The 23,733-nt window shown below is 37.9% G+C and overlaps 1 protein-coding gene across 1 annotated transcript in view; it reads right to left on the bottom strand.

Annotated features, from left to right (window-relative positions):
- The window catches only part of RGS22 (regulator of G protein signaling 22), a 136,200-nt gene that overhangs the window by 58,155 nt on the left and 54,312 nt on the right, over positions 1–23,733 (bottom strand). The window contains 4 exon segments of the mRNA XM_052651583.1: positions 11,261–11,362; positions 12,157–12,279; positions 13,741–13,855; positions 16,171–16,304. Coding sequence (XP_052507543.1) covers positions 11,261–11,362; positions 12,157–12,279; positions 13,741–13,855; positions 16,171–16,304 — 474 coding nt within the window.

Raw genomic sequence — 23,733 nt, 5'->3', positions numbered from 1 at the left:
ACATTACTGAGGAGCTATGCCGAGAGGGAATAAATTACAGATGGAGCTTTCCACAAATGGATTTTTATGTGAAGGACACTGGGTTTTTCAACTAGGAATCTTAAAGATGAGATCTAGAGATTGCAACATCCTGATACTGAGGCAAACTACTGCAGAGATCAACATGAGATGGAGTTGCACAAAAATGATAATGTGATGACAATCAAACAGAGAATTTCTGGCAAGTACTCTGACTCTACTAAGTAGAATTCAACGCAGAAGAGAACCTAAGAAAACGCCAACAGGATAAAAGTGTAAAACAAACTTGAATCATTTTGGACAGAAAGAAAAACCAACAGGAAAAACAACATGTTAAGTAAAGCCAAAAGCAAACCACAAGCTCAAGGGACAAAATAGACTAGGCTTAAGACTGATTTGGGCCATTGCTTAAGGTATTTAAAGCAAAACTGATTAAGTATATGATGGAATAAAATCACAAAAAGAATTATTACTAAGGCATTTAGGAAACCTAAGCAACAGGATTTTACTTTCTATAATTTTTTAATTCAATTAAAAAAATTTTAACAGACAAAAGCTATATATATATATATATATTTAAACTAATGGAATTATTTAGTCTTTAATAAAACTAATTCCTTGAAAAGTGAACAGAGAATACTTCAATGAGAAAAGTATGATATATTAACATTTTTGGCCTAAAAATCCTGCCTCACAGAGAAGCTAATCCATGCCAACAAAGTATAAAAAACTGATACTAAAACCAGCATATTGAAGAATTACTTTACAATGAGAAAATCAACCACCAAACAGGTGGGATATTGACATTCACCAGCACAGCACCTTGGAAAGCAAGCTCAAGTGTAGCAGGTTGCTTTGAGTCAGAATAAGTGACGTTAACTATGCTTCTGTGAATTTCTCTCTTTCCAGAGCTATCACGCTGACACTGTGCTCACAGGAGCAGCTGGTTGAGTGCAGCACTTCAACTGCAAGGTCAGGGACTAGTCTGTGACACCTCCCTTTTTGGATGCTGCTGCTGACCAAAGCCTGTTCTTACCTGGGACTCTTTTCCTTTAGATGTACGGGTACATTCATTACAAGTCTTAAGACCTATGAAGCCATTCTGTCTCTAGACAACTGCTCATATCCCTTCTGAATTAGTACACACTGATTTAACAGTATAAGTTTTAGAAAGCAACCTTGTTTCTGAGTTCAGTGAGGAGGGAGGAGACAGGGGGATTTCACTGTTGCTCCAGTGAAGCTTGTAAAAAGCTCCTTATTTACAGCACTCTTAGACTATAAACATAGCATGTCTGGAAAGTCAGAATTTTGATCACTGTTGAAGCTGGGTGATGGTACATGGGGCTCATTAAGTTATTTTATCAACATTTTTAAAAAAATTTAAAAACATCTGGCTGGTAGTCATTTATAAATAATCAATTATTATTTATAATTAGGTTCATACTAATAATATATTGCTAAGAATATAAACCTGCCAATGACTTCATTCAGTCCTTCAAAAAATACTATAGCACCTTTTACATGCAGCTTCAGTTCTGAATATACAAGGTAAAAAAAGCAGACTCTCTTCTTAGAACTTATAGTCCAGTGGCGGAAAATGAAATTTGATATTTAATATTGACAATATTTTAAGATATCAAAGTGAAAAGTTAAACATGGTAACCACAAGTGGTAAAGAATCTGCCTGCAATGCGGGAGACTCAGGTTTGATCCCTGGGGAAGGGATGGCAATCCACTCCAGTATTCTTGCCTGGAGAATTCCATGGACAGAGGAGCCTGGTGAGCTACAGTCCATGGGATCACAAAGAGTCGGACATGACTTACCAACCAACACTTTCACTTTCACACTTTTAATAGATTTGTTCAATAAATAAACAGAGACTTCTTAGTATAGAGTCTGGAGTCAAACCTTGGTTCTAATTCGAAGTTCACTAACCGCCAAATGGAAAGTATTGCCTTAGGAAATTACTCAGCTTCTCTAACAAGTCTATAAAATGGACGAACACTAATATCTACCTCTTAGAACTGTCCAAGAATTAAATAAAATTATCCATGTAAAGTGACTTCCATAGAACCTGACAGATAGTAAACATTAAATAAAGGTCAGGTATACTGATAATTATGGTTTAGAGAAGTTCAGGTGTTGATTTTTCTGAAAACAAAAGGATTGAAAGAGGATGTTTTTTGGCCCATAATCCTGTAATATTCAAACTCTTAGGACTGAACACAGGTAGCTGGTATCAACATCAGGAACAGGTGAAACGAATGAATAACTGTAAGTCAGAAAGCTGGCTGGTACACGTGTTCTTCCTGAGTCCACTAGCAAGTGCCGCAAAATGGGAAGCAAGATGAGAACCCTGCGGATTCCGCGCTCAGTGATTCATAGAGCTCAAAGAGTCCAAGCCCGGCTGCTGCTTGAGACACCATCTCTCTGGTAACAAAAACAAATAATGTAACAACGCCTGAATAACAACAGCCCTGACACTCACAAACAACCTAATTATAAAGACACTGAAATTAAAGAAGTGCATGATTTTCCACATTTAATCATCGCCCCAACCTTCCCCCTCACACATGCCCATTCATCTTTCAAGAAACACAGCGTGATTCTTCATACTGCTGCTGTATGAAGAAATAATAATCTCTGTTAGTGCACCTGAAAATACACCATCAGGCGAGAGAAGGAGCACTTAGCTCATAGCACTTTAATGAAAATGTCAGGACCACCCTGAAGTATTTAACTCCTGCAAATGCCAGGCAAAGAGAGGAGCTAAACAATTAAGGTAATGGATGACAGCAAGCAAAGGAAAAACTAAGCTGATTATCAAAAAAAAAAAAAAAAACTTCAACACTGCCTCTCTTATGCCATGAAATTTTTTTCAAAGGAATCTGTGGTAACACCCAGGGTTTTGGTTACCTAAAATTAGCTCAGGCTTCATTGGAAAACATTGTCAGGATAATGAAAATTTTATAGAGAAAAAGCTACAGTCTCTTCTTTCTCAATCTTTCTAGGACTCACTGGAAAAACAGGCAAAAAAAGAGCACATTCTTGAACTTCGACAGCATTTGGGTGATAGCACCTGTATGGGCTTTGTTTCCAAAGTGCTCCCAGCATGGATCAGAGCCTTATGTATAGAGCTGTTTGATAAATGCTTGTGGAAATATCTAGAATGTTTTTAGGCTAGAGCAAATGTGCCTGTAATTGCTGGTCTAAGTGCTATGCAGTTTACATTTATTTCTTGTTTCTACAGTAATAGAAAACGGAGCAGGAACAAAGGGGTCAAATACATGGACATTCCTATAGAATCCTGAGGTAGGGCACAACTTGGAATGAATTTCATTTGGATCCACACTGTGCCTAAGATCACCTAATGGAAAAGTTAAATGACTGGGGGCCAGAGAGGATGAGAAAGATAGTAGTAAATAATTGTTAAATGAATATATTAATGAATTCTGCATTATTATTATATTGTAGCTTATAAAAATATCAACCGACAGTATGGGTCTGATGACATTAACTTAGTTTTTTGGTTTCCTTTCTCTAAATGTAAGAGCCAACCCTTATAGACCCTGGGCACATAGGGGTAGTTACTCAGATGGACTTATTTGCCCTGGGACCAATCAGCTGATTGCTTCGTAGGGTCACAGAGGCACAAGAGTCAAGCATCAGTTATTAGAAGCATTACGCCAGAATATTTCCAAGCTGTCAAATTACTGGGAGGTGATGCCAGGAATGGAACTTGCAAATGTCAAGATTTCATGTAGCTATGATTAAAGATGATGGAAAGAGATGAGATTTTGTCCAAAGTTATTGATATAAATAAAACTGGACAGTATAAGTTTTTTGTTTGAAGAGTTGTCACCCAAAAAACAGATTTATTTTGTATTGCTTCACATGGTAGGAATATGACCAAAGGATAAGTTTTTGACTCAAAAATGAAAAAAAAAAAAAAAAGGAAATAGCTCTTTCCCTTCAAGTATCTGAAAAGAAGTTGATGATTATTTTTTTAATGATAACCAATATTTATCTGCTGGTAAAGAGAGAACTTATACAATTTTCACTTAAGATGCCATTCCCTGGAGAAGGAAATAGCTACCCACTCCAGTATTCTTGCCTTGAGAATTCCATGGACAGAGGAGCCTGGCAGGCCACATTCCAGGGGTGGGGGTGGTTCGAAAAGAGTCGGACACAGCTGAGTGACTTTCACTTCCCCTAAGATGCCACTATCTAGTTTTATTTTAGATCTGGCTGACATACCTCCATTTGTAATTATCTCTCTCCCCTACTACAGAGTAAGCTCTTTAAGCTGAGAATTTTGTCCTAATCATATCTGTATTCACAGAACATTACTTAGCACATAGCAGGCTCTCTGCTAATTAATTTAAGTAACAATATTATAAAATATAGTTTAAAAGGTTGTAGCTCTATGAAACATGTTTTGATTTAAGTGATATTTTGAATCTCAGAATAAGTTATAGTATTTAGTTGAATGAATAGCTATTCGTTTAGGAATTGCTGTTCTTCCATCTTATTTGCTTCAGTTTCTTTAAATTCCTGTCTTCCTTTCCCGTTAACCAGATTGAATAGAACTTTCAACTGATAGAACTTTAAGTTCAGTTCAGTTCAGTCGCTCAGTCGTGTCCGACTCTTTGCGACCCCATGAACCGCAGCACGCCAGGCCTCCCTGTCCCTCACCAACTCCCGGAGTTCACCCAAACTTATGTCCATTGAGTCAGTGATGCCATCCAACCATCTCATCCTCTGTTGTCCCCTTCTCCTCCTGCCTTCAATATTTTCCAACATCAGGGTCTCTTTCAAATGAGTCAGCTTTCCGCATCAGGTAGCCAAAATATTGCAGTTTCAGCCTCAACATCAGTCCTTCCAATGAACACTCAGGACTGATTTCCTTTAGGATGGACCAGTTGGATCTCCTTGCAGTCCAAGGGACCCTCAAGAGCCTTCTCCAACACCACAGTTCAAAAGCATCAATTCTTCAGTGCTCAGCTTTCTTTATAGTCCAACTCTCACATCCATACATGACCACTGGAAAAACCATAGCCTTGACTAGACGGACCTTTGTTGGCAAAGTAATATGTCTCTGCTTCTTAATATGCTGTCTAGGTTGGTCATAACTTTCCTTCCAAGGAGCCAGCGTCTTTTAATTTCCTGGCTGCAATCACCATCTGCAGTGATTTTGGAGCCCCTCAAAATAAAGTCAGCCACCGTTTCCATTGTTTCCCCATCTATTTGCCATGAAGTGATGGGACCAGATGCCATGATGTTTGTTTTCTGAATGTTGAGCTTTCAGCCAACTTTTTCACTCTCATCAAGAGGCTCTTTAGTTCTTCTTCACTTTCTGCCATAAGGGTGGTGGCATCTGCATATCTGAGGTTAACATTAAGTAGTGACTCTAATAATACCTACTTACTTCAGAGTGCTCTGCATTAAACTACAGAATATTTTCACCTACATTATCTAATGCAGACCTTACCAAGTCCTCTGAGATAGACATGAGGTTTTATACATAGAGCAGGGAATACAAAGTATAGCACTGAAGTAGGTTTTGCACTTCAAGTTTGAACTTAATTTTGCTCCCAGCTATGAAATATTGGCAAGGTTAATATTTCAGAGATCTAGATTCTTCTTTATCTATAAAAACAGGATACAAATGCTTCACATCCTAGAGCTTCCCTGATGGCTCAGATGGTAAAGAATCTGCCTGCAATGCAGGAGACCCGGGTTCATTCCCTGGGTTAGGAAGATCCTCGGGAGAAGTGAATGGCTACCCACTCCAGTACTCTTGCCTGGAAAATTCCATGGACAGAGGAGCCTGGCTGGCTACAGTCTGCGGCGTCTCAAAGAATTGGACACGACTGAGCAACTAACATTTTCACTTCTTATGGGTATTAAATTAGAAAATACATGACCACCTCTTGCAGAGACTCAAAAAACATACCTTTTTTGGTATGTTGCCAGGTTAGATTACTTGAAAATTTTTTCTCTATAAACTGCCTAGAAATATTGGTAAAGTATAACTAATATCCTATTAAATGCATAGCTGGGGTAGTAAGGGAAATTACCATGGGTCAAAATTAAGGAGTGTACTGAAAACCTGGGTGCTAAACATGAGCTAATGATGAGACAACTACAGGGTGAATTAAGGATGTGGGTGATAAGAGCCACAGGGTACAGGAGGCAAAGCCTTGGACCCTCACAAAGTGAAAACGTGACACTGACACCCATACACACACTATGGTCCTTGAAGGGTACACACAAAGTGAAGTGGAGAGTGGGGGAAAATGTACGTATATACACCTACCAAGCCTAAGAAGCAAAAATGAAGCTTGCTTGTCTTGGCTTATATTGTGTGTGTGTGTGTGTGTGTGTGTGTGTGTGTGTGTGTGTGTGTGTGTATAAATCTCCTGAGGATTCACTATCATGAGTTTATCATCACTTGGGTTTGGTTTTCAAGATTACACTTGTCAAATGAAGAAACTCCAAGATGACAAATTGGCATTAAAAATGTGCCTAACAGAAGCACCACAGACAAAAATCTCACTATAAGAGCTCATAAGTCAAAATTACAAAACACACAAAGAAAGAATCCACCATGTCAGCAGAAATAATAAATAGAAGAATCAGTTCTCCCAAGAATTACAAATTGTGGAATTCCTGGATACCGTAGCAGCCGGGCTCTAGGGTGGCTCCCATAAACACAGTGTCGCCCAGCATCATTCCCTCTCCTAACTCTCTCCCCTGAAGTGTGGGCATCACATATGGCTTGCTTCTAACCAACAGAATAAAGCAGCAGTGGTGAGATTTATGTGCAAGTACATGATTACATTACATGCTGGTATGTTACTTAATCCCAATTTTACTAAGAAACTCTCATCTTTGCTGTTTTTTGAGAAATGAGCTGCCACACTGTGATCTGCCATGTGGAGAGCACCACATGTCAGACAGCTGAAGCTAACAGCCAGCAAAAACCTGAGTCCTTATTCTGGTGACCTGCAAGGAACTGAATGCTGCTACCCACCATGTGAGTACCGAAGCAGACCTTTCCCCAGCTGACCCCCAGATGAGCAACCAGTGCTGGTCAATATCCTGATTTACAGCCTTGTGGAGGACCCAGCAAAGCTGTGTCCAGATTCCTACCTGTATTAACTGCGGGGTAATAAATGTGTGCTATTTAAGCCACAAAGTTATATTAATACTCTTACACAGGAATAGATAACACAGCTACAGACTATGAAACATGCTTAAAATGCTTCGAGATATAAAAGGAGAAATAAAAACATGAAGAAAAAGAAGACAAAAAGATAAAACAACAGGAAGGTTTAAAAACACAAGTAGAATGTCTAATTAAAAAAAAAAAAGCAGTTCCTTAAATGATTTAACTCAATGGATGGGTTAAACAGCAAATTGAAATCTGCTGAAGAAATAATACATGAACCAGACAACAGATCAAAGAAAATTGATCTAGTTTGGTTTATAACATATAACACAGATGTTATAAGATGGAAAGACTTGAGAGATTAAGAGAGATATAGGATAGGCTGAAAAACACCACAATTGACCAAAGAATCCAGAGAACACATTCATCAGAGAACCCAGAAAAACGAAGTAGAAAGACAGAGAAATAATGGCCGAGAATTTTCCAGAATTGATGAAAGATACAATTCCTCAGATTCTGGAAACAACTTAGACTCAGGAAAGATAATCGTAGTAAATACATTGAGATAACATGTAGAACCCCAAGGTCAAAGGGAAGATTATAAAAGCAATGATAAAAACTCCTCCCTCAGAGGAGCAACAGCAAACTCTTCAATAATAGCAATAGAAAAACCATGACACAGAATAATATCTGCAAATTGCTAAGAGAAAACTGCTGACCTAGAATTCTATATTCAACTAAATGATCAATGAGAGAATAGACATTTTCAGACACACAAAACCCGAGAGATATTTTACCACTAGGAAATTCTAACGAAAAACCTACTAAAAGCTATTGTTCAGAAATCAAACCCAAACAAAACAATGTGATGCAAAAACCAAAAGTAAGCAAGAGATCTGTGCGTGAATAAATCTACACAGCATTGGCTGTAATCAAAAATATAGTCAAGACTACTTGGTGGGTATAAGACAAATTAATATATAATATTCTGATCACTTTGCTATATACCTGAAATATCATAAATAAACTATACTTCAATAAAAAATGTGTTACCCTGGTGTTCAAGACAAAAATCTCACATTGCTGCAAGAATATCTTTATATTAAACAGTACTGTGTGGTAAAAGTGCTGTGGATTTACCTAGCAATCCTCATATTCATCACTTCCATTTCATTCTTATCTACTCTCTTTACTCATTAGTTCCTACAATTTCCAAATAACTTTTCTCCTATGCTTTTATTTTTACTGTTTTTTCTCTCTTCATCCTTTCCATTGATTTTTAATTTTGAACATGTTTGTGTGTGTGTATGTGTAAACATTTATAATACTTCTGCATCATACAAGTTTACTAAATTTTTTAAAATCTCAATGTATATGCTATGGAAAGTGGTAATTTTTAAGCGTGTAGTTTTTGTTAGGACACGGTTTCTTTTAAAGAGTTCTACAAAGATGGAAGAAGCTACAAAAGACAGCGGAGCTGAGATCCACTTTATTCTATTGTAGTGGTCTGTCACTGAAGCAAGTTGTTGTCGTTTAGTCACTTACAAGTCATGTCTGACTCATTTGCGACCCCATGGATTGTAGCCTGCCAGGCTGCTCTGTCCACAGGATTTCCCAGGCAAGAATACTGGAATGGGTTGCCATTTCCTTCTCCAAGGGATCTTCCAGACCCAGAGATTAAACCTGAGTCTCCTGCGTTGCAGGTGGATTCTTTACTGCAGAGGCCGAAGGGAAGCCCTACTGAAGCAAGTATGCGATGTTAAAGAAAGCTGTAGGACTACTAGTGGCAGCAATCTGGGCTCCAAACCTTGGCAGCGACAGACGGTCCCCTGGCAAGTTGTTGCTGGGATCAAAGACTGTATCTCTGAATCCTGGTGGTGATTCCCATCCCTCTTGCCAAGATCATTTCATTCGGTTTCTAACTGAACTATGCTATCTTGAAGCTGTGCTGCAATGAAACCTTCAGGATGTGCCCAAGACTGTAGTTCAAACTCTTGGACCATAGCTAGTCATGCTAAATCACTGTCACTGACCTCCCATCTAGTTTGCCTACAGATATTTCTCCAATACTTCTTGAGGTAATAAAATTTCAAGGTAAGTAATTTGCTGATCAGCAAACAGAAAAGCATGTAAGTCTTTTATAATCAACTCTTGGTCTCTTACTATACAGTTTGTCAGATGTATAAAAACCAAATTCACAGCAACTTTAACACGGTGCCAACTATTCTGCCATTGGCATGATCAGTCCAAAGATCTGTATTGTAAATGTACCCTGAAGGAAGTTATACAGCATTTCTATTTTTGAATAGAAAGAAACAAATGCTGTTTCATATTGTGAAACAAATCTATATAGGGTTATGGTATTAGAAGCAATTCTTACATCTGGAGACACAGAAATCTTGGATAATTAAAACCTAAACCAATTTAGACAGCTGCTCCACTAACAGAAAAATAAAATAGCCACAGATGAAAAAAAGCAAGCAAGTCAAAAAGATCACATGATTTGCTCCTTTTATTTCTCCCAATTAAACTAAAACCAATGTCTCCAACACTCCCCTCCACCCACTCCGTTTTGGTTCCTCAAAAGAGACGCTAGAGAAGGATAAAAAGTTTACTTGGGCCTTGATCCCCAAACAGAGTAATCCAATCTCAGAATAACCAAAATTTGAGTGTATCTTGTTTCACAATCATTTATAGCTGGTTGAATACCATTACAAAGAATTAACATCTATCAAACTGAAATAGAACTTCCACTCAGACAAGTATATGGAAATACTGTGATTACAACAGCAACAGAAAAACCTCCTTACCTGAGCAGCTGAAGATTTTTGGAAGAGCAAGTTTTGTAGAAGTGAAAACATAATAAAAATAACAGGTGGCACTTTAACTGTCAGGGCAATAGGTTAGGGGAAGAAGGATAAGTAGAGAGTTACAGGTGAAGCATTAACAAGCAGAAGAGCCAACTGTGTGGTCTCAGAAAATGGTGCTGGCAAATTAGAGAGATAATTTCATGATGTCATGGGGCCAGATCTGGGCTGTGTAGGAACTGAAGCCCTTATTCTTATGGTAAAAAAGTACAAAGCTCTGTCTGCTGATTTATAAAACATCACTATCAATGCCAAAGTCAGGGTGGTGGCGGTAACAACAAATTCCTAGCAGTACTCTCTGATGTTCTGAACAGGATTATAGTAAGATAATAAACAATATGATGAAGCTAATCTCTTCAGCATTGTTCAGAGAAAGTTCCTCTATAATAAGGTTATTTCAGAATTAGAAGAATCACTTAAGTGGAAATCAGACATAGAAGAGATTAGCAGTTTTCTAGGCTTGATGACCTCTCTCCATAAAGGATCAGGAGAGCCTAAGAATAAAAACTGAAAAGACAAGTTCGCTTAGGTCATAATTTTATTCCCTTTCCTTTTTGCCCCAAAAAAGTGGCTATTGTTTCTCTCTGCAGAGAATCCTGTTCTTCATCCTCTATTTTGCTTTCAAGAGATCTAATGATGCTCTTTGCTCCAGCTCTGAGTATCTGTCTTATATGGTGTATAGCACAGAGGCCCAGGAAATGACACAGGGCTGTGATGACACAAGGAGTCAATTGACATCCTTTCCCCCTCATTAGACAGGCCAACAGCCTAAGTGTCTCCAACAGCTGACTGCTGCAGGAACCTCACAGAGTAGCTTCAGTTAACGCCTCTGCTCCCAGTCACTTCAGTAATTCATTACAAGGCCCCTCTCGGGGTTCTCTTTTAAGTCACTCACAACCAAAGCAAAAAGACATACTTTAGAAAAAAAGATAACATGTTCTTTACTGGAAGAACAGTTAATCGGCAGCAAAGAGAAAATAAGGCAAACCAAATAAAATATTGATAGATAAAACTGAGAGTCTACAAATCTGACTATAAAACAATATTCTGCTGATATTTAAATAAAGTAATTCAATGGAAACAATTTAACCACTGCCTTTTCACCCTCACTCCTAGATTTCTCTTATTTGAGGCTGGATGAAACTTTTCATTTCTGTGTTCTGGGAATGTCACATTGAACCAACATTATTTACTACTTACTTGAGCTTGCTTGCATACTTTAAAAGGGTGAAGGGTTTCTTGGTAGAAAAGCTGATGATAAGCTTGTAGGTCAAACCAAAAGTACACACAGTTCTTCCACAACTGCAGATGGAAAGGGTACATAAATTATTACCACCATTATTAAAACTCTACAAAGCCCTAATTTCAAATACAAGTAATCATTTAGCTCTTTGCTGTTACTATAAATCAGGTTCAGTTTAAGATGTTTCATCTTCTATCACAAACAGGCAACACACAAAATATGAGTCCTGTCACTAAGTTATATTTTTGCATATATGCTTCTCACGTAATTGGTCATTTAAAAAGTTAAGTGTTCTAGTAAATAAAGAGTAATCACATATCTCCGGCATGAAACTAAAATCTGAAAGCATCTTTATATACATGGCAAATGTATATCATATCAGAAGTAAAAGCTACTCTAATAACTGAGCTAATGAAATACTTATCATCTGAACAAAATAAAGGCTGTTGTGATGACTAAGAAACAAAACAAGAAGCCTTGAAATAAGTTTCTCACTATTCATTGCAACTGTAATTGCTAGAGTTACTAAAAACAAAAATTGAGGGACTGATAGAAATTAGCTCTAAAGTTAACATATATTACATTGAAATAAAGTTACATGAAAGTAATCAGTTGTTAATAATGCAGGTCAATCCTTATCTATCTGTACTTTTCTTTGTAATTTTAGTAGGATAGTGAACCAAAGAGAATTATAGCTAAGATATTTACATTTTTACTAGATAATTTAGCATGAAATTTCTTACAAGAAGAAATGGGAATTTTAAAATGAAATATAATTACTTGACATTAAATTATTTCAATCTCTCATTTTAAATAAAAGTAGAAAATCAGATTTAAAATAACTATTTTCTACCTTGTTCCCTGAGTTCTCACAGAATTTAGTAAAGAAGAATCCAGCTCTATTTTCTACATACAAAGATTGCAACAAATTCTCCATGTCAAATCCTCCCAAGGCACCATCGCCCATGGTTTTAATCTAGATAACAAAACAGAAGTGAATTATTCACCCAGAAACATTGTAATTTTTTTATGACATTGTACAACAACAGAGTTTCACAAATTCTGCCAGGCTGTCATTTCCCCACTGGACTATTTTATTTTTGTACCATATATGTAATTAATGCAGTATGTTGCATCTGACTGTCACACAAAATTTGTTTACAGAGCCAACTCTAGCTGCAGAGCTCATTCTGTTATAAACCAATCTGATTTCAAACTTAATGTTAAACTGACTTCCCAACCTCAACTATTTTCATATTTCAGGCACAGTGATACCATTTTAGGAGTCTTCCAAATCTCCGTTGGTGGCCTCTTTCCTACATGTTTACTGTTATTTTGGCCTTGAGTTGCTGCTAAGAGAGTTATAAAAAGAAATATCTTCAAGGCCTCTCAGGGCTACCCATTAACTGTCCTTATGAGGTCCCTCTCTGGACAGTCTCACCCCGTAAGGTCATGGCCTTCAAGTGGAAAGGCAGTATAAATTCTCATAAAACTTTGCTATTTATGGGCTTCTCTGCCAACAATGCTGGCAAGCCTAACACCGTTTTTGAAACATAGAAAACTGGCTATTTCTCCAAGCACAAGAGTAATTCTAAAATAAGAAAGGGTATCCAGTATTCACATGAGCTCTTTGCTATTTGTTGTGTGAAACTCGCACTTCCCTGGGGCATGGGTGATTTAGGGTTTAAGTCAGGTTCTTGCTCTTGCTTTATAATCTCCCTTTATTCCCCTACATTACAAATTCTGAGGTAAAAATTTAATGATTTTATGATGTTTAACCATTGGCATTCCAAAACTAAAAAGTCATTATTTGGGTAAGAAAAATACTAAATAGAAGAAAAGAAGACTTGTTTGCTTAGAATAAAATAAATAAATAAATAAATAGTACAAAATTATATGTAAGTGTTCAGACAATATTAGGACTACCAAGGTTTCTACCTAAAGTGTAACTGTTAGAGAATGTAAAATTTTCATTTAGAACTGGTGTGTTAAATCCACATTATCAAGGTAACTATAGTCTGGAAATATTGAGCTTTATAAAAATTTTAAGCTTCTAAAATATAACATAAAATTTCCTAGAGGGTCTTATTTTGTATCTTAGGTGTGATTATACCAAAACAAGAACATGGCTATTTTTGAAAACAGTAATCAATGGAGTATATAGGAACATGGTGCTACAAAAGGAAATAGGAAGTTTTTGTATAAGAATGTGATGTTTGGTAGAAACCAACACAATACTGTAAAGTAATTATCCTTCAATTAAAAATAAATAAGTTTTAAAAAAGAAACTTTTTGTATAAAAATCCTTTTGGAAGTAAAAAATAAATTTTTGTTCAATAAAGAAAAAATTATTATGGTAAATAAATAAAAATTCTCTAAAGTCAGGGGACATTGATTAGGTAAAATGAAGAGTCAAATTAGTCCTCCAATTACTTACCAAAGGTTCTTCTGTATAGGTATATCTTCTATCCAGCTGGGGCTTCAGACATTCAGAAATGTCAGTAAAAGATGTTAAACGAATAACTTTGCTGCTTTCTGATGTGTGCCTTGACCTAAATTATAGGGATGAGAACTAATTAGTCAATCAACAAATACTTTAAGCACCTTTGGTATACATGTCCTAAATCTTAGGAGTGCTTCTAAGCATTGTGAGAACTAGTGAAAAAAAAAAAATGTATATATATATAAGCATCAAGTCCAGCCCTCAAGAGGAAGTTGAGAAAATGAGGTATAGTCATACAGAAAAATGACTCTCAATAAGATAAATGCTGGTTGAATGGGTTTGTGAATGTATCACAGATGCCAAATGTCTGGGATGGATAATAAAACTATGGGCGTGTAAGAATGAGAAGGCCCTTGGAGCTATGTTAGTAATTAAAGAAAGGAGATTTTTTTCCTGAATAATTGGTGGAAGATACATTCTCTCTGTGTGTAAAGGGGTTCTTCAGATGGGGAGAATAGTGAGCAACATATGAAGGTAAGCAGAGAAAGTCTTGTTTAAAATGCAGAAAGTTGACTAATTTTCTTAGGGCAAGAGGACACTAAAAGCTAAACTACATACCAAACGCTGTGCCAGAAATAATTCATATGAATATATTTAATCCTCATAACAGGTGGGTCTCATAAGGGTTTATATGCAGTAGCTTGAGATGAGATAACGGAAGACTCTGGAGTTAGACTAATGACTTTGGACCTTATCTTTTTATATTTTCATCCAGTTCCCTCTCCCACAGGCCAATGCAATCATTTCAAACCTCACTTTCCAGTTCCATTAAACATGCTTCTTCCAACTCATCAATCTCCCTCAACTCTAACCCACCAGCAGGTAACTTTGCAGTTTCTTCTCAGACAAAATGTAGGTACAACATGCTTCAGTTTCCCCTCCCTCATGTAGCAGACACTATTAATCGACCAGCTAACTCAACACCCATGTCCGGCAACATGATTCTATCACAAGCACCATGAAATACTAAAAAAGCTAAATATTCACTTAAAAAGATGCCAGGGAGGGACAAGTGGTTGTATAACCCAGCTGTGACTAATGAGATAAAAAATTAAGTCTGCTGGGGAGTTTCTATGAAAGCCTGCTTTCCCGACTACACAGAGAGAATTAATAGATACTGCCCCCTTCCCTCTTTATGATTTGAAAGCCTGATGTCAGGAGCTGTGACTCTACTGACTGCAAAGGAATGGCCAAGAGCATTACAAAGATTTAAGCCTTAATACTCCTGATCCGGTGAATCGACACTGGCAGTTGCTTACACTCAGATTCCCTGTTCTGTGAAAAAAAAAATTAGTCAAAGTTTTCTAAGCCACTGTTGATCAACTTTTCTGTTATCTGCAGCTAAAAGCATTTCAAATTTATCTATCAACAAATATATCCACCAATACCCATCCTTGACTTCCCTGGTAGCTCAGATGGTAAAAGCGTCTGCCTAAAACGCGGGAGACCAGGGTTCAATCCCTAGGTTGGGAAGATCCTCTGGAGAAGGAAATGGCAACCCACTCCAGTACTCTGGCCTGGAAAATCCCATGGATGGAGAAGCGTGATAGGCTACAGTCCATGGGGTCGCAAAGAGTCGGACACGGCTGAGCTATGTCACTTTCACTTTCATACCCATCCTTATTTCCATTCTGACTCAGGAAGAACTGTCCTATTTCGCCGCCAAAGTAGCCTCACTGCCTTGGTATCTAAGCCCCTCTCTCTGCTGGCCTTGGAAAAGAGAGGCACAGAGCGTAGATGAGTGATTGCCCGGCGTTGGGAGAGGGGAGAATGGCTGCTAGTGACACGGAGCTGCTTTTTCAGGAGATGAGTTGTTTCGGAATTATATAGTAATGATAGTTTTATAACCATGTAAACATAACTAAAAACCACTGAATTTTATACCTGAACGTGATTAAAATGGTGAATTTTACAATAGGTAAATTTTATCTCAATAAAAAAGAGTAAATGTGAGGTAATAAATCACTAAACAAAGAACTATCCACCAGCAGACCCCACACCAAAGTTAATACCAAAGGGTATTTTTTCAGGCTGAAGGAAAAGAATTCCATTTGAAATAAAGAACAATGAAAACGGCAAATAGATGGGCAACTCTAAATGAATTTTTAAAGTATACTATGTTAAATAAGCAGAATATTATTAGGAGTATTTTCAGTTCTCAAATTTGAGAAATATTACTAGTCTCAAGAGTTCTGCTCTTAATTTAGAGTATGCATAGGAGTATAACTCTAATATCTCTCCCTGAAATATAAGAACCCATGTGAAAAAAGAAAAGTATTTATTTTCAATTTCTATTTAATCTTTAAATTCTTCAAACATCTTACCATTGCAGAAAAGCACTGGGACACAGAAAGCCACACTTACCCTTTCTCAATCACATCATCCTTAGAAGAAACTGGATTCGAAGACTCACTCTTCCAAGGTTTATAAACTGCTGTCTTTACTCTAGGTGATTTCTTGGGAGATTTAGGAAGTTGTAGTAAACTGGATTCTTCTTTCTAAAAAGTAGTAAGATGATGAACAAAGTGAAAAATGGGCCAAGTGGGGAAAAATGGACAGAGAATAAAGCACATTCTCCATAGATACCTCAAATTTATTCTGATCACTAGAGGACTTCTTCCCTCACTCTATCACCTACTATGCTATGTTTAAGAAGGAGAATGAAAATATTTTTATTTTTCATTCTTAACTATTAAATATTCTTATTCCTCTTCTCAAACTCCAACTTTAAAGCAGCTAGCAGGCTGAAATCTCTAGACCTATTTAGAGCATTTTAAAAGGCCAAAGGTCCCCCACTATTGTGAAAGACTCTTTCCTGGAGGAAGAATTGAGTGCTGTGTGTATGTGTACATGTGTGTATATGTGTGTTTGTGTGTGTGTGTGTGAGCAAATGTACGTGTTGTGGAGTGGGGAATGCAGGTAGCAGGCTGGGAAAAGACTTGTGGAAACCATTGGTCCATAAGGGGCTCTATCTTAGACTAGTTCCTTCCGTTTTTGGACATTTTATTTTTATGGGTATCATTCCCATTCTTAAATGGTTTTTGTAGTAAAAGTTAATTATTTAAATCTAGAACATGAGATGCTACACACATGATACAAAAAAGCAGAAACACCTAAATGTCCAGAGAGGAGAAAGAAACAATTATATACATGCATGGATGCATATTTTCATATGTATAAATGTAATGTTATATAATCTTTTAAAGTAAGGATTACCAAAATTATAACACCTGGAAAAATACTAATGAAGATGTTACATTACCAGAATCCAAAAATAAAAAGGTATTAAAATCAAAAATTCACAAAAAGCCTAAGAGAAAATAAGTTAACAGTTGTCTAGAAGTAGATGAGATCAGAGTGACTTGTCTCTTTGTTTCAAAACTTGTCTAAGTTTCCAAATTTACAGTTTTATTATTTTTAATGCAATGCTTTTATTTATTTAATATTTATTTATTTGACCACACTGGGTCTTAGTTGTGGCATGCAGGATTTTTGATCTTCATTGCAGCATGCAGGATCTTTAGCTGCAACATGCAAATTCTTCTCTGCAGCATGTGGGATCTAGTTCCATGACCAGGGACCAAACCTGTGTCCCCTGCATTGGGAGTGTGGAGTCTTAGCCACTAGACCACCAGGTAAATCCCAAGTTTTACTATTTTTATAATTTGAAAAACAAAACAAAAAAGAATCACTTCCTATATGTGAGCTTCAATTAGAATGTAATATATGCTGCTGGAAAGCAAGAAATATATTTGTGATGCTTTACTATCCAGAACAAACAATAAAATCTTATATGCATTCCAGCTACTAATAATTTTTTAAGAATTCTATAAACAAAATTAATTACTTATGTGCAGAATACATCATGCAAAATGCTGGGCTGGATGAAGTACAAGCTGGAATCAAGATTGCCGGGAGAAATATCAATCACCTCAGATATGCAGATGACACCACCCTTATGGCAGAAGGCAAAGAATTAAAGAGCCTCTTGATGAAAGTGAAAGAGGAGAGTGAAAAAGCTGGCTTAAAACTCAACATTCAGAAAACTAAGATCATGGCATCCAGTCACCATCACTTCATGGCAAATAGGTGGGGAAACAGTGAGAGACTTTATTTTGGGGGTCTCCAAAATCACTGCAGATAGTGACTGCAGCCATGAAATAAAAAGACGCTTGCTCCTTGGAAGAAAAGCTATGACCAACCTAGACAGCATATTAAAAAGCAGAGACATTACTTTGCCAACAAAGGTCTGTCTAGTCAAAGCTATGATTTTTCCAGTCGTCATGTATGGATGTTTGAGAGTTGGACTATAAAGAAAGCTGAGTACTGAGAAGGCTGAGCGCTGAAGAATTGATGATTTTGAACTGTGGTGTTGGAGAAGACTCTTGAGAGTCCCTTGGACTGCAAGGAGATCCAACCAGTCCATTCTAAGGAGATCAGCCCTCTGATTTCTTTGGAAGGAATGATGCTAAAGCTGAAACTCCAGTACTTTGGACACCTCATGCGAAGAGTTGACTCACTGGAAAAGACTCTGATGCTGGGAGGGATTGGGGGCAGGAGAAGAAGGGGACGACAGAGGATGAGATGGCTGGATGGCATCACTGACTTGATGGACGTGAATATGAGTGAACTCCGGGAGCTGGTGATGGACAGGGAGGCCTGGCGTGCTGCGATTCATGGGGTCGCAAAGAGTCGGACACGACTGAGCGACTGAACTGAGACTGATGTTTTGCATATAATGTCCTAGGTATCAGGGCTCACATCTGTTTTAGTAATTTGGAACACAGCATGACGTTAAGCAACACTCTGTAAATAAGTGGAACCACAGGAGACTGGGCTTATTAAAAGTGTATCATACAAAAGTGGTCAAATTCATAGACACAAAGTAGAATGGTGGTTACCAGGGGATGCAAGAGGGGCTGATGAATGGTTATATAGTTTCAAACTTGCAAGATAAAATACTTCTGAAGATCTGTTACACAACAATACAAATATAGTTATATTACTACTGCAATGTACACTTGAAAATGGTTAAGATGATAAATTTTGTCATGTGCTTTTTGTTATTGTTGTTCAGTCCTTCAATTCTGTCCAACTCTTTGTGACGCCATGGACTGCAGCATGCTAGGGTTCCCTGTCCTTCACCAATTCTCAGAGCTTGCTCAAACTCATGTCCCTTGAGTCAGTGATGCCATCCAACCATCTCATCCTCTGTCGTCCCCTTCTCCTCCTGCCTTCAATCATTCCCAGCATCAGGGTCTTTTCAAATGAGTCAGCTCTTTGCATCAGGTGGCCAAAGTACTGGAGTTTCAGCTTCAACATCAGTCCTTCCAATGAACACCCAGGACTGATTTCCTTTCAGATGGACTGGTTGGATCTCCTTGCAGTCCAAAGGACCCTCAAGAGTCTTCTCCAACACTACAGTTCAAAAGGATAAATTCTTCAGTGCTCAGCTTTCTTTATGGTCCAACTCTCACATCCATACATGACTACTGGAAAAACCATAGCTTTGACTAGATGGATTTTTGTTAGCAAAGTATTGCCATTATGCTCTGCTTATTAATACACTGTCTAGGTTTGTCTAGGTTTGTCACAGCTTTTCTTCCAAGGAGCAAGCATCTTTTAATTTCATGGCTGCAGTCACTATCTGAAGTGATTTTAGAGCCCCAAAAATAAAGTCTGTCACTGTCTCCATTTTTTCCCCATGAACCAGATGCCATGATCTTTGTTTTTTGAATGTTGAGTTTTAAGCCAGCTTTTCACTCCCCTCTTTCACTTTTATCAAGAGCCTCTTTAGTTCCTCTTTGCTTACTGCCATTAGAGTGGCATCATCTGCATATCTGAGGTTACTGATATTTCTCCCGGCAATCTTGATTCTAGCTTGTGCTTCATCCAGCATGGCATTTCACATGATGTACTCTGCCTATAAGTTAAATAAACAGGGTGACAATATACAGCCTTGATGTACTCCTTTCCCAATTTGGAACCAGTCTTGTTCCATGTCTGGTTCTAATTCTCGTTTCTTGACTTGCATACAGATTTCTCAGGAGGCAGGTAAGGTGGTCTCATGTTCCCATCTCTTCAAGAATTTTCCACAGTTTGTTGTGATCCACACAGTCAAGGGTTTTCACATAGTCAATAAAGCAGAAGTAGATGTTTTTCTGGAACTCTCTTGCTTTTTCGATGATCCAACGGATGTTGGCAATTTGATCTCTGGTTCCTCTGCCTTTTCTAAATCCAGCTTGAACATCTGGAAGTTCTCGGTTCACATACTGTTGAAGCCTTGCTTGGAGAATTTTAAGTATTACTTTGCTAGTGTGTGAGATGAGTGCAATTGTGCAGTGGTATGAACATTCTTTGGCATTGCCTTTCTTTGGGATTGGAATGAAAACTGACCTTTTCCAGTCCTGTGGCCACTGCTGAGTTTTCCAAATTTGCTGGCATATTGAGTGCAGCACTTTCACAGCATCCTCTTTCAGGATTTGAAATAGCTCAGCTGGAATTCTATCATTTCCACTAGCTTTATTCATTGTAATGCTTCCTAAGGCCCAATTGACTTCACACTCCAGGATGTCTGGCTCTAGGTGAATGATCACACCATCATAGTTATCTGGGTCATGAAGATCTTTTTTGTGTAGTTCTTCTGTGCATTCTTGCCCCCTCTTCTTAATCTCGTCTGCTTCTGTTAGGTCCATACCGTTTCCGTCCTTTACTGTGCACATCTTCACATGAAATGTTCCCTTGGTATCTCTAATTTTCTTGAGGAGATCTCTAGTCTTTCCCATTCTATTGTTTTCCTCTATTTCTTTGCATCTCTATTTCACTTAGGAAGTCTTTCTTATCTCCTTGCTATTCTTTGGAACTCTGCATTTAAATGGGTATATCTTTCCTTTTCTCCTTTGCCTCCCACTTCTCTTTTCTCAGCTCTTTGTAAGGCCTCCTCAGACAACCATTTTGCCTTTTTGCATTTCTTTTTCTTGGGGATGGTTTTGGTCACAGTCTCCTGTACAATGTTAAGAACCTCTGTACACAATTCTTCAGGCACTCTGTCTATGCGATCTAAACCCTTGAATCTATTTGTCACTTCTACGGTACAATCCTAAGGGATTTGATTTAGGTCATACTTAATGGCACACTGGTTTTCCCTATGTTCTTCAATTTAAGTCTGAATTTGGCAATAAGGAGTTCATGATCTGAGTCACAGTCAGCTTCCAGTCTTGTTTTTGCTGACTGTATAGAGCTTCTCCATCTAAATCAATCTGATTTTGGTATTGACCATCTGGTGATGTCCATGTGTAGAGTTGTTTCTTTTGTGGCCTGAAGAGGGTGTTTGCTATGACCAGCGCGTTCTCTTGGTAAAACTCTGTTAGCCTTTGCCCTGCTTCTTTTTGTATTTCAAGGTCAAACTTGCCTGTTACTCCAGGTATCTCTTGACTTCCTATTTTTGTATTCCAGTCCCCTATGATGAAAAGGACATCTTTTTGTGTGGTGTTTTTTTTTTTTTTTTTTTGGTGTTAGTTCTAGAAAGTCTTGTAGGTCTTCATAGAACCATTCAACTTCAGCTTCTTTGGCATTAGTTGTAGAGGCATAGAGTTGGATTACTGTGATTACTGAATGGTTTGCCTTGGAAATGAACAGAGATCATTCTGTCATTTTGAGATTGCACCCAAGTACTGCATTTTGGACTCTTTTGTTGACTATGAGAGCTACTCCATTTCTTTTAAGGGATTCTTGCCCATAGTAGTAGCTATAAAGGTCATCTGAATTAAATTTGCCCATTCCCATCCATTTTAGTTCACTGATTCCTAAAACATCAATATTCACTCTTGCCATCTCCTGTTTGACCACTTCCAATTTGCCTTGATTCACGGACCTAACATTCCAGGTTTCTATGCAATATTGCTCTTTACAGCACCAGACTTTACTTCCACCACCAGACACATCCACAACTGGGCACTGTTTCCACTTTGACTCAGCCTCTTCACTCCTTCTGGAACTATTTCTCCACTCTTCTCCAGTAGCATATCTGGTCACCTTCCAACCTGGGGAATTCATCTTTCAGTGTCATATCTTTTTGCCTTTTTATATTGTTCATGAGGTTCTCAAGACAAGAATGCTGAAGTGGTTTGCATTCCCTTCTGCAGTGGAGCACGTTTTGTCAGAACTCTCCACCATGATCCATCCGTTTGGGTGGCCCTACACGGCCTGGCTCATAGTTTCTTTGAGTTAGACAAGGCTGTGATCCATGTGCTTTTACCACTATAAAAAGCTTTCTAAACATAAAAAAAAAATTTTAAGTGTATTATACTTAAAATTAAAGGATGACCCAAGTTAGTATTTTTGAGCTTTCTGGCTTGGGAGAAAGCTAGAAAAGTAGCCTGAAAGAAAAAAAAAGAATCTTTTCTTTTGATAGAAAAAAAATACTGTCAAAAGGGCACAGTAGAACTGGGGGCGGGTAAAGGAGCTGTTCCATATCATGACTGAGATGGTAGATACACAATGTATATATTTGTTACAAATTTCAGAACAAAAAGGTGAATTTTACTTTGTATAAAAGATATTTTAACTTTTAAAATAGGAAAAATATAGAAAATAGAATCAAGTTCCATTGCTTACACTGTTTTCTGCCAAGGAGAAACAGAATGAGATCAAAATGAGTTACCCAACTAGAAAACACTGATGGTAACCTGTGTGGTGATGGCACTCAGAAAGCCAAGTGTGCTCACTACACTAGTCTCTAAGATTTGTATTAACCTGGTGACTGAGTCACAAAGTCACAGGGGCTAACAAGGAAGCTCGGTTGATCAGTTAAGTGACACACAAAAAAGCCCTGGGGGCAAAGAGGTCAGAAAAGTGTCTACATAATGGCTAAGAAACCATTAGTTCACTATAATGACACTAACTCAAGGTGTGGACCACAGGCCAGCAGGAAGAGCATCACCTGGGAGCAAGCTTGTTAGACATGCAAATCCTTGGGCCCCACCCCAGACCTACTGAATCTTGTTCTCTAGGAGGAGCCCTGAAGAACAAGTTCTAACAAGTTCTTCAGGTGACTCACTGAAGCTTGAGAAGCACTAACTTGTAGTGGTGCTTTGCAGCAAATCACCTAGGAATCTTATTAAAATATAGGTTCTAAAATCTGACTCCAGGGACTTCCCTGGTGAGCCAGTGGTTAAAAATCCACCTTCCAATGCAGGGGACATGGGTTAGCTCCCTTGTCAGGGAACTGAGATACCGCATGCCACACGATGAGGCCAAAAATAATAATGTTCAGGCAGGATGAGAACCTCAATTTTAAGCCAAACTCCATATTTTAGAGAGTGACTCTCACCTGGTCTGGTGATGGACAGGGAATCCTGGTGTGCTGCAGCCCACGGGGTTGGAAAGAATTGGACACGGCTTAGCGACTGAACTGAATTGAATGTACTCAGCCTGTATCAATTAAATCTGACTCTCTGAAGGTGGGACCCAGGCATCAGTATGTCTAAAAGCTCTCTGTGATTCTAGAATGCATACAGGCTTAAGAAACTACCGACAGAAAAACGGTAAGGTATTTGCAGCTCTACAGCACTACTTGTAGAAGCAGAATTTTAAAAGTCACATTATACATCTTCCTGACTTTTAAAAATAAGATATCTTAATCACAAAGTAATCATTTTTGAAGGGGTCGTGTGTGACTATGGTCAATAACACAACATTCTGTGACACCTTTAAAGGCTAGAAAGATTAATAAGGCTCTTTACTTCTGAAATGTATGTCTTAGCTACGTTTATTACCTCTCTGTGCCAAAGCACATAGGGTTATTTACTTCTTCTCCGTAAATTTGATTTTCTTCTCTTTGTGGACTTTTCCTATTTTTTGTCCTATATTATTTTTCCCTATTGTGAAAATAATGCTCACCATTTCTAATTTTGCCGTTGCTATTTT

Source organism: Budorcas taxicolor, chromosome 14 (assembly GCF_023091745.1).
Source record: "Budorcas taxicolor isolate Tak-1 chromosome 14, Takin1.1, whole genome shotgun sequence".
NCBI classification, from domain to species: Eukaryota; Metazoa; Chordata; class Mammalia; order Artiodactyla; family Bovidae; genus Budorcas; species Budorcas taxicolor.
This window is presented reverse-complemented; position numbering and strand designations above follow the sequence as displayed.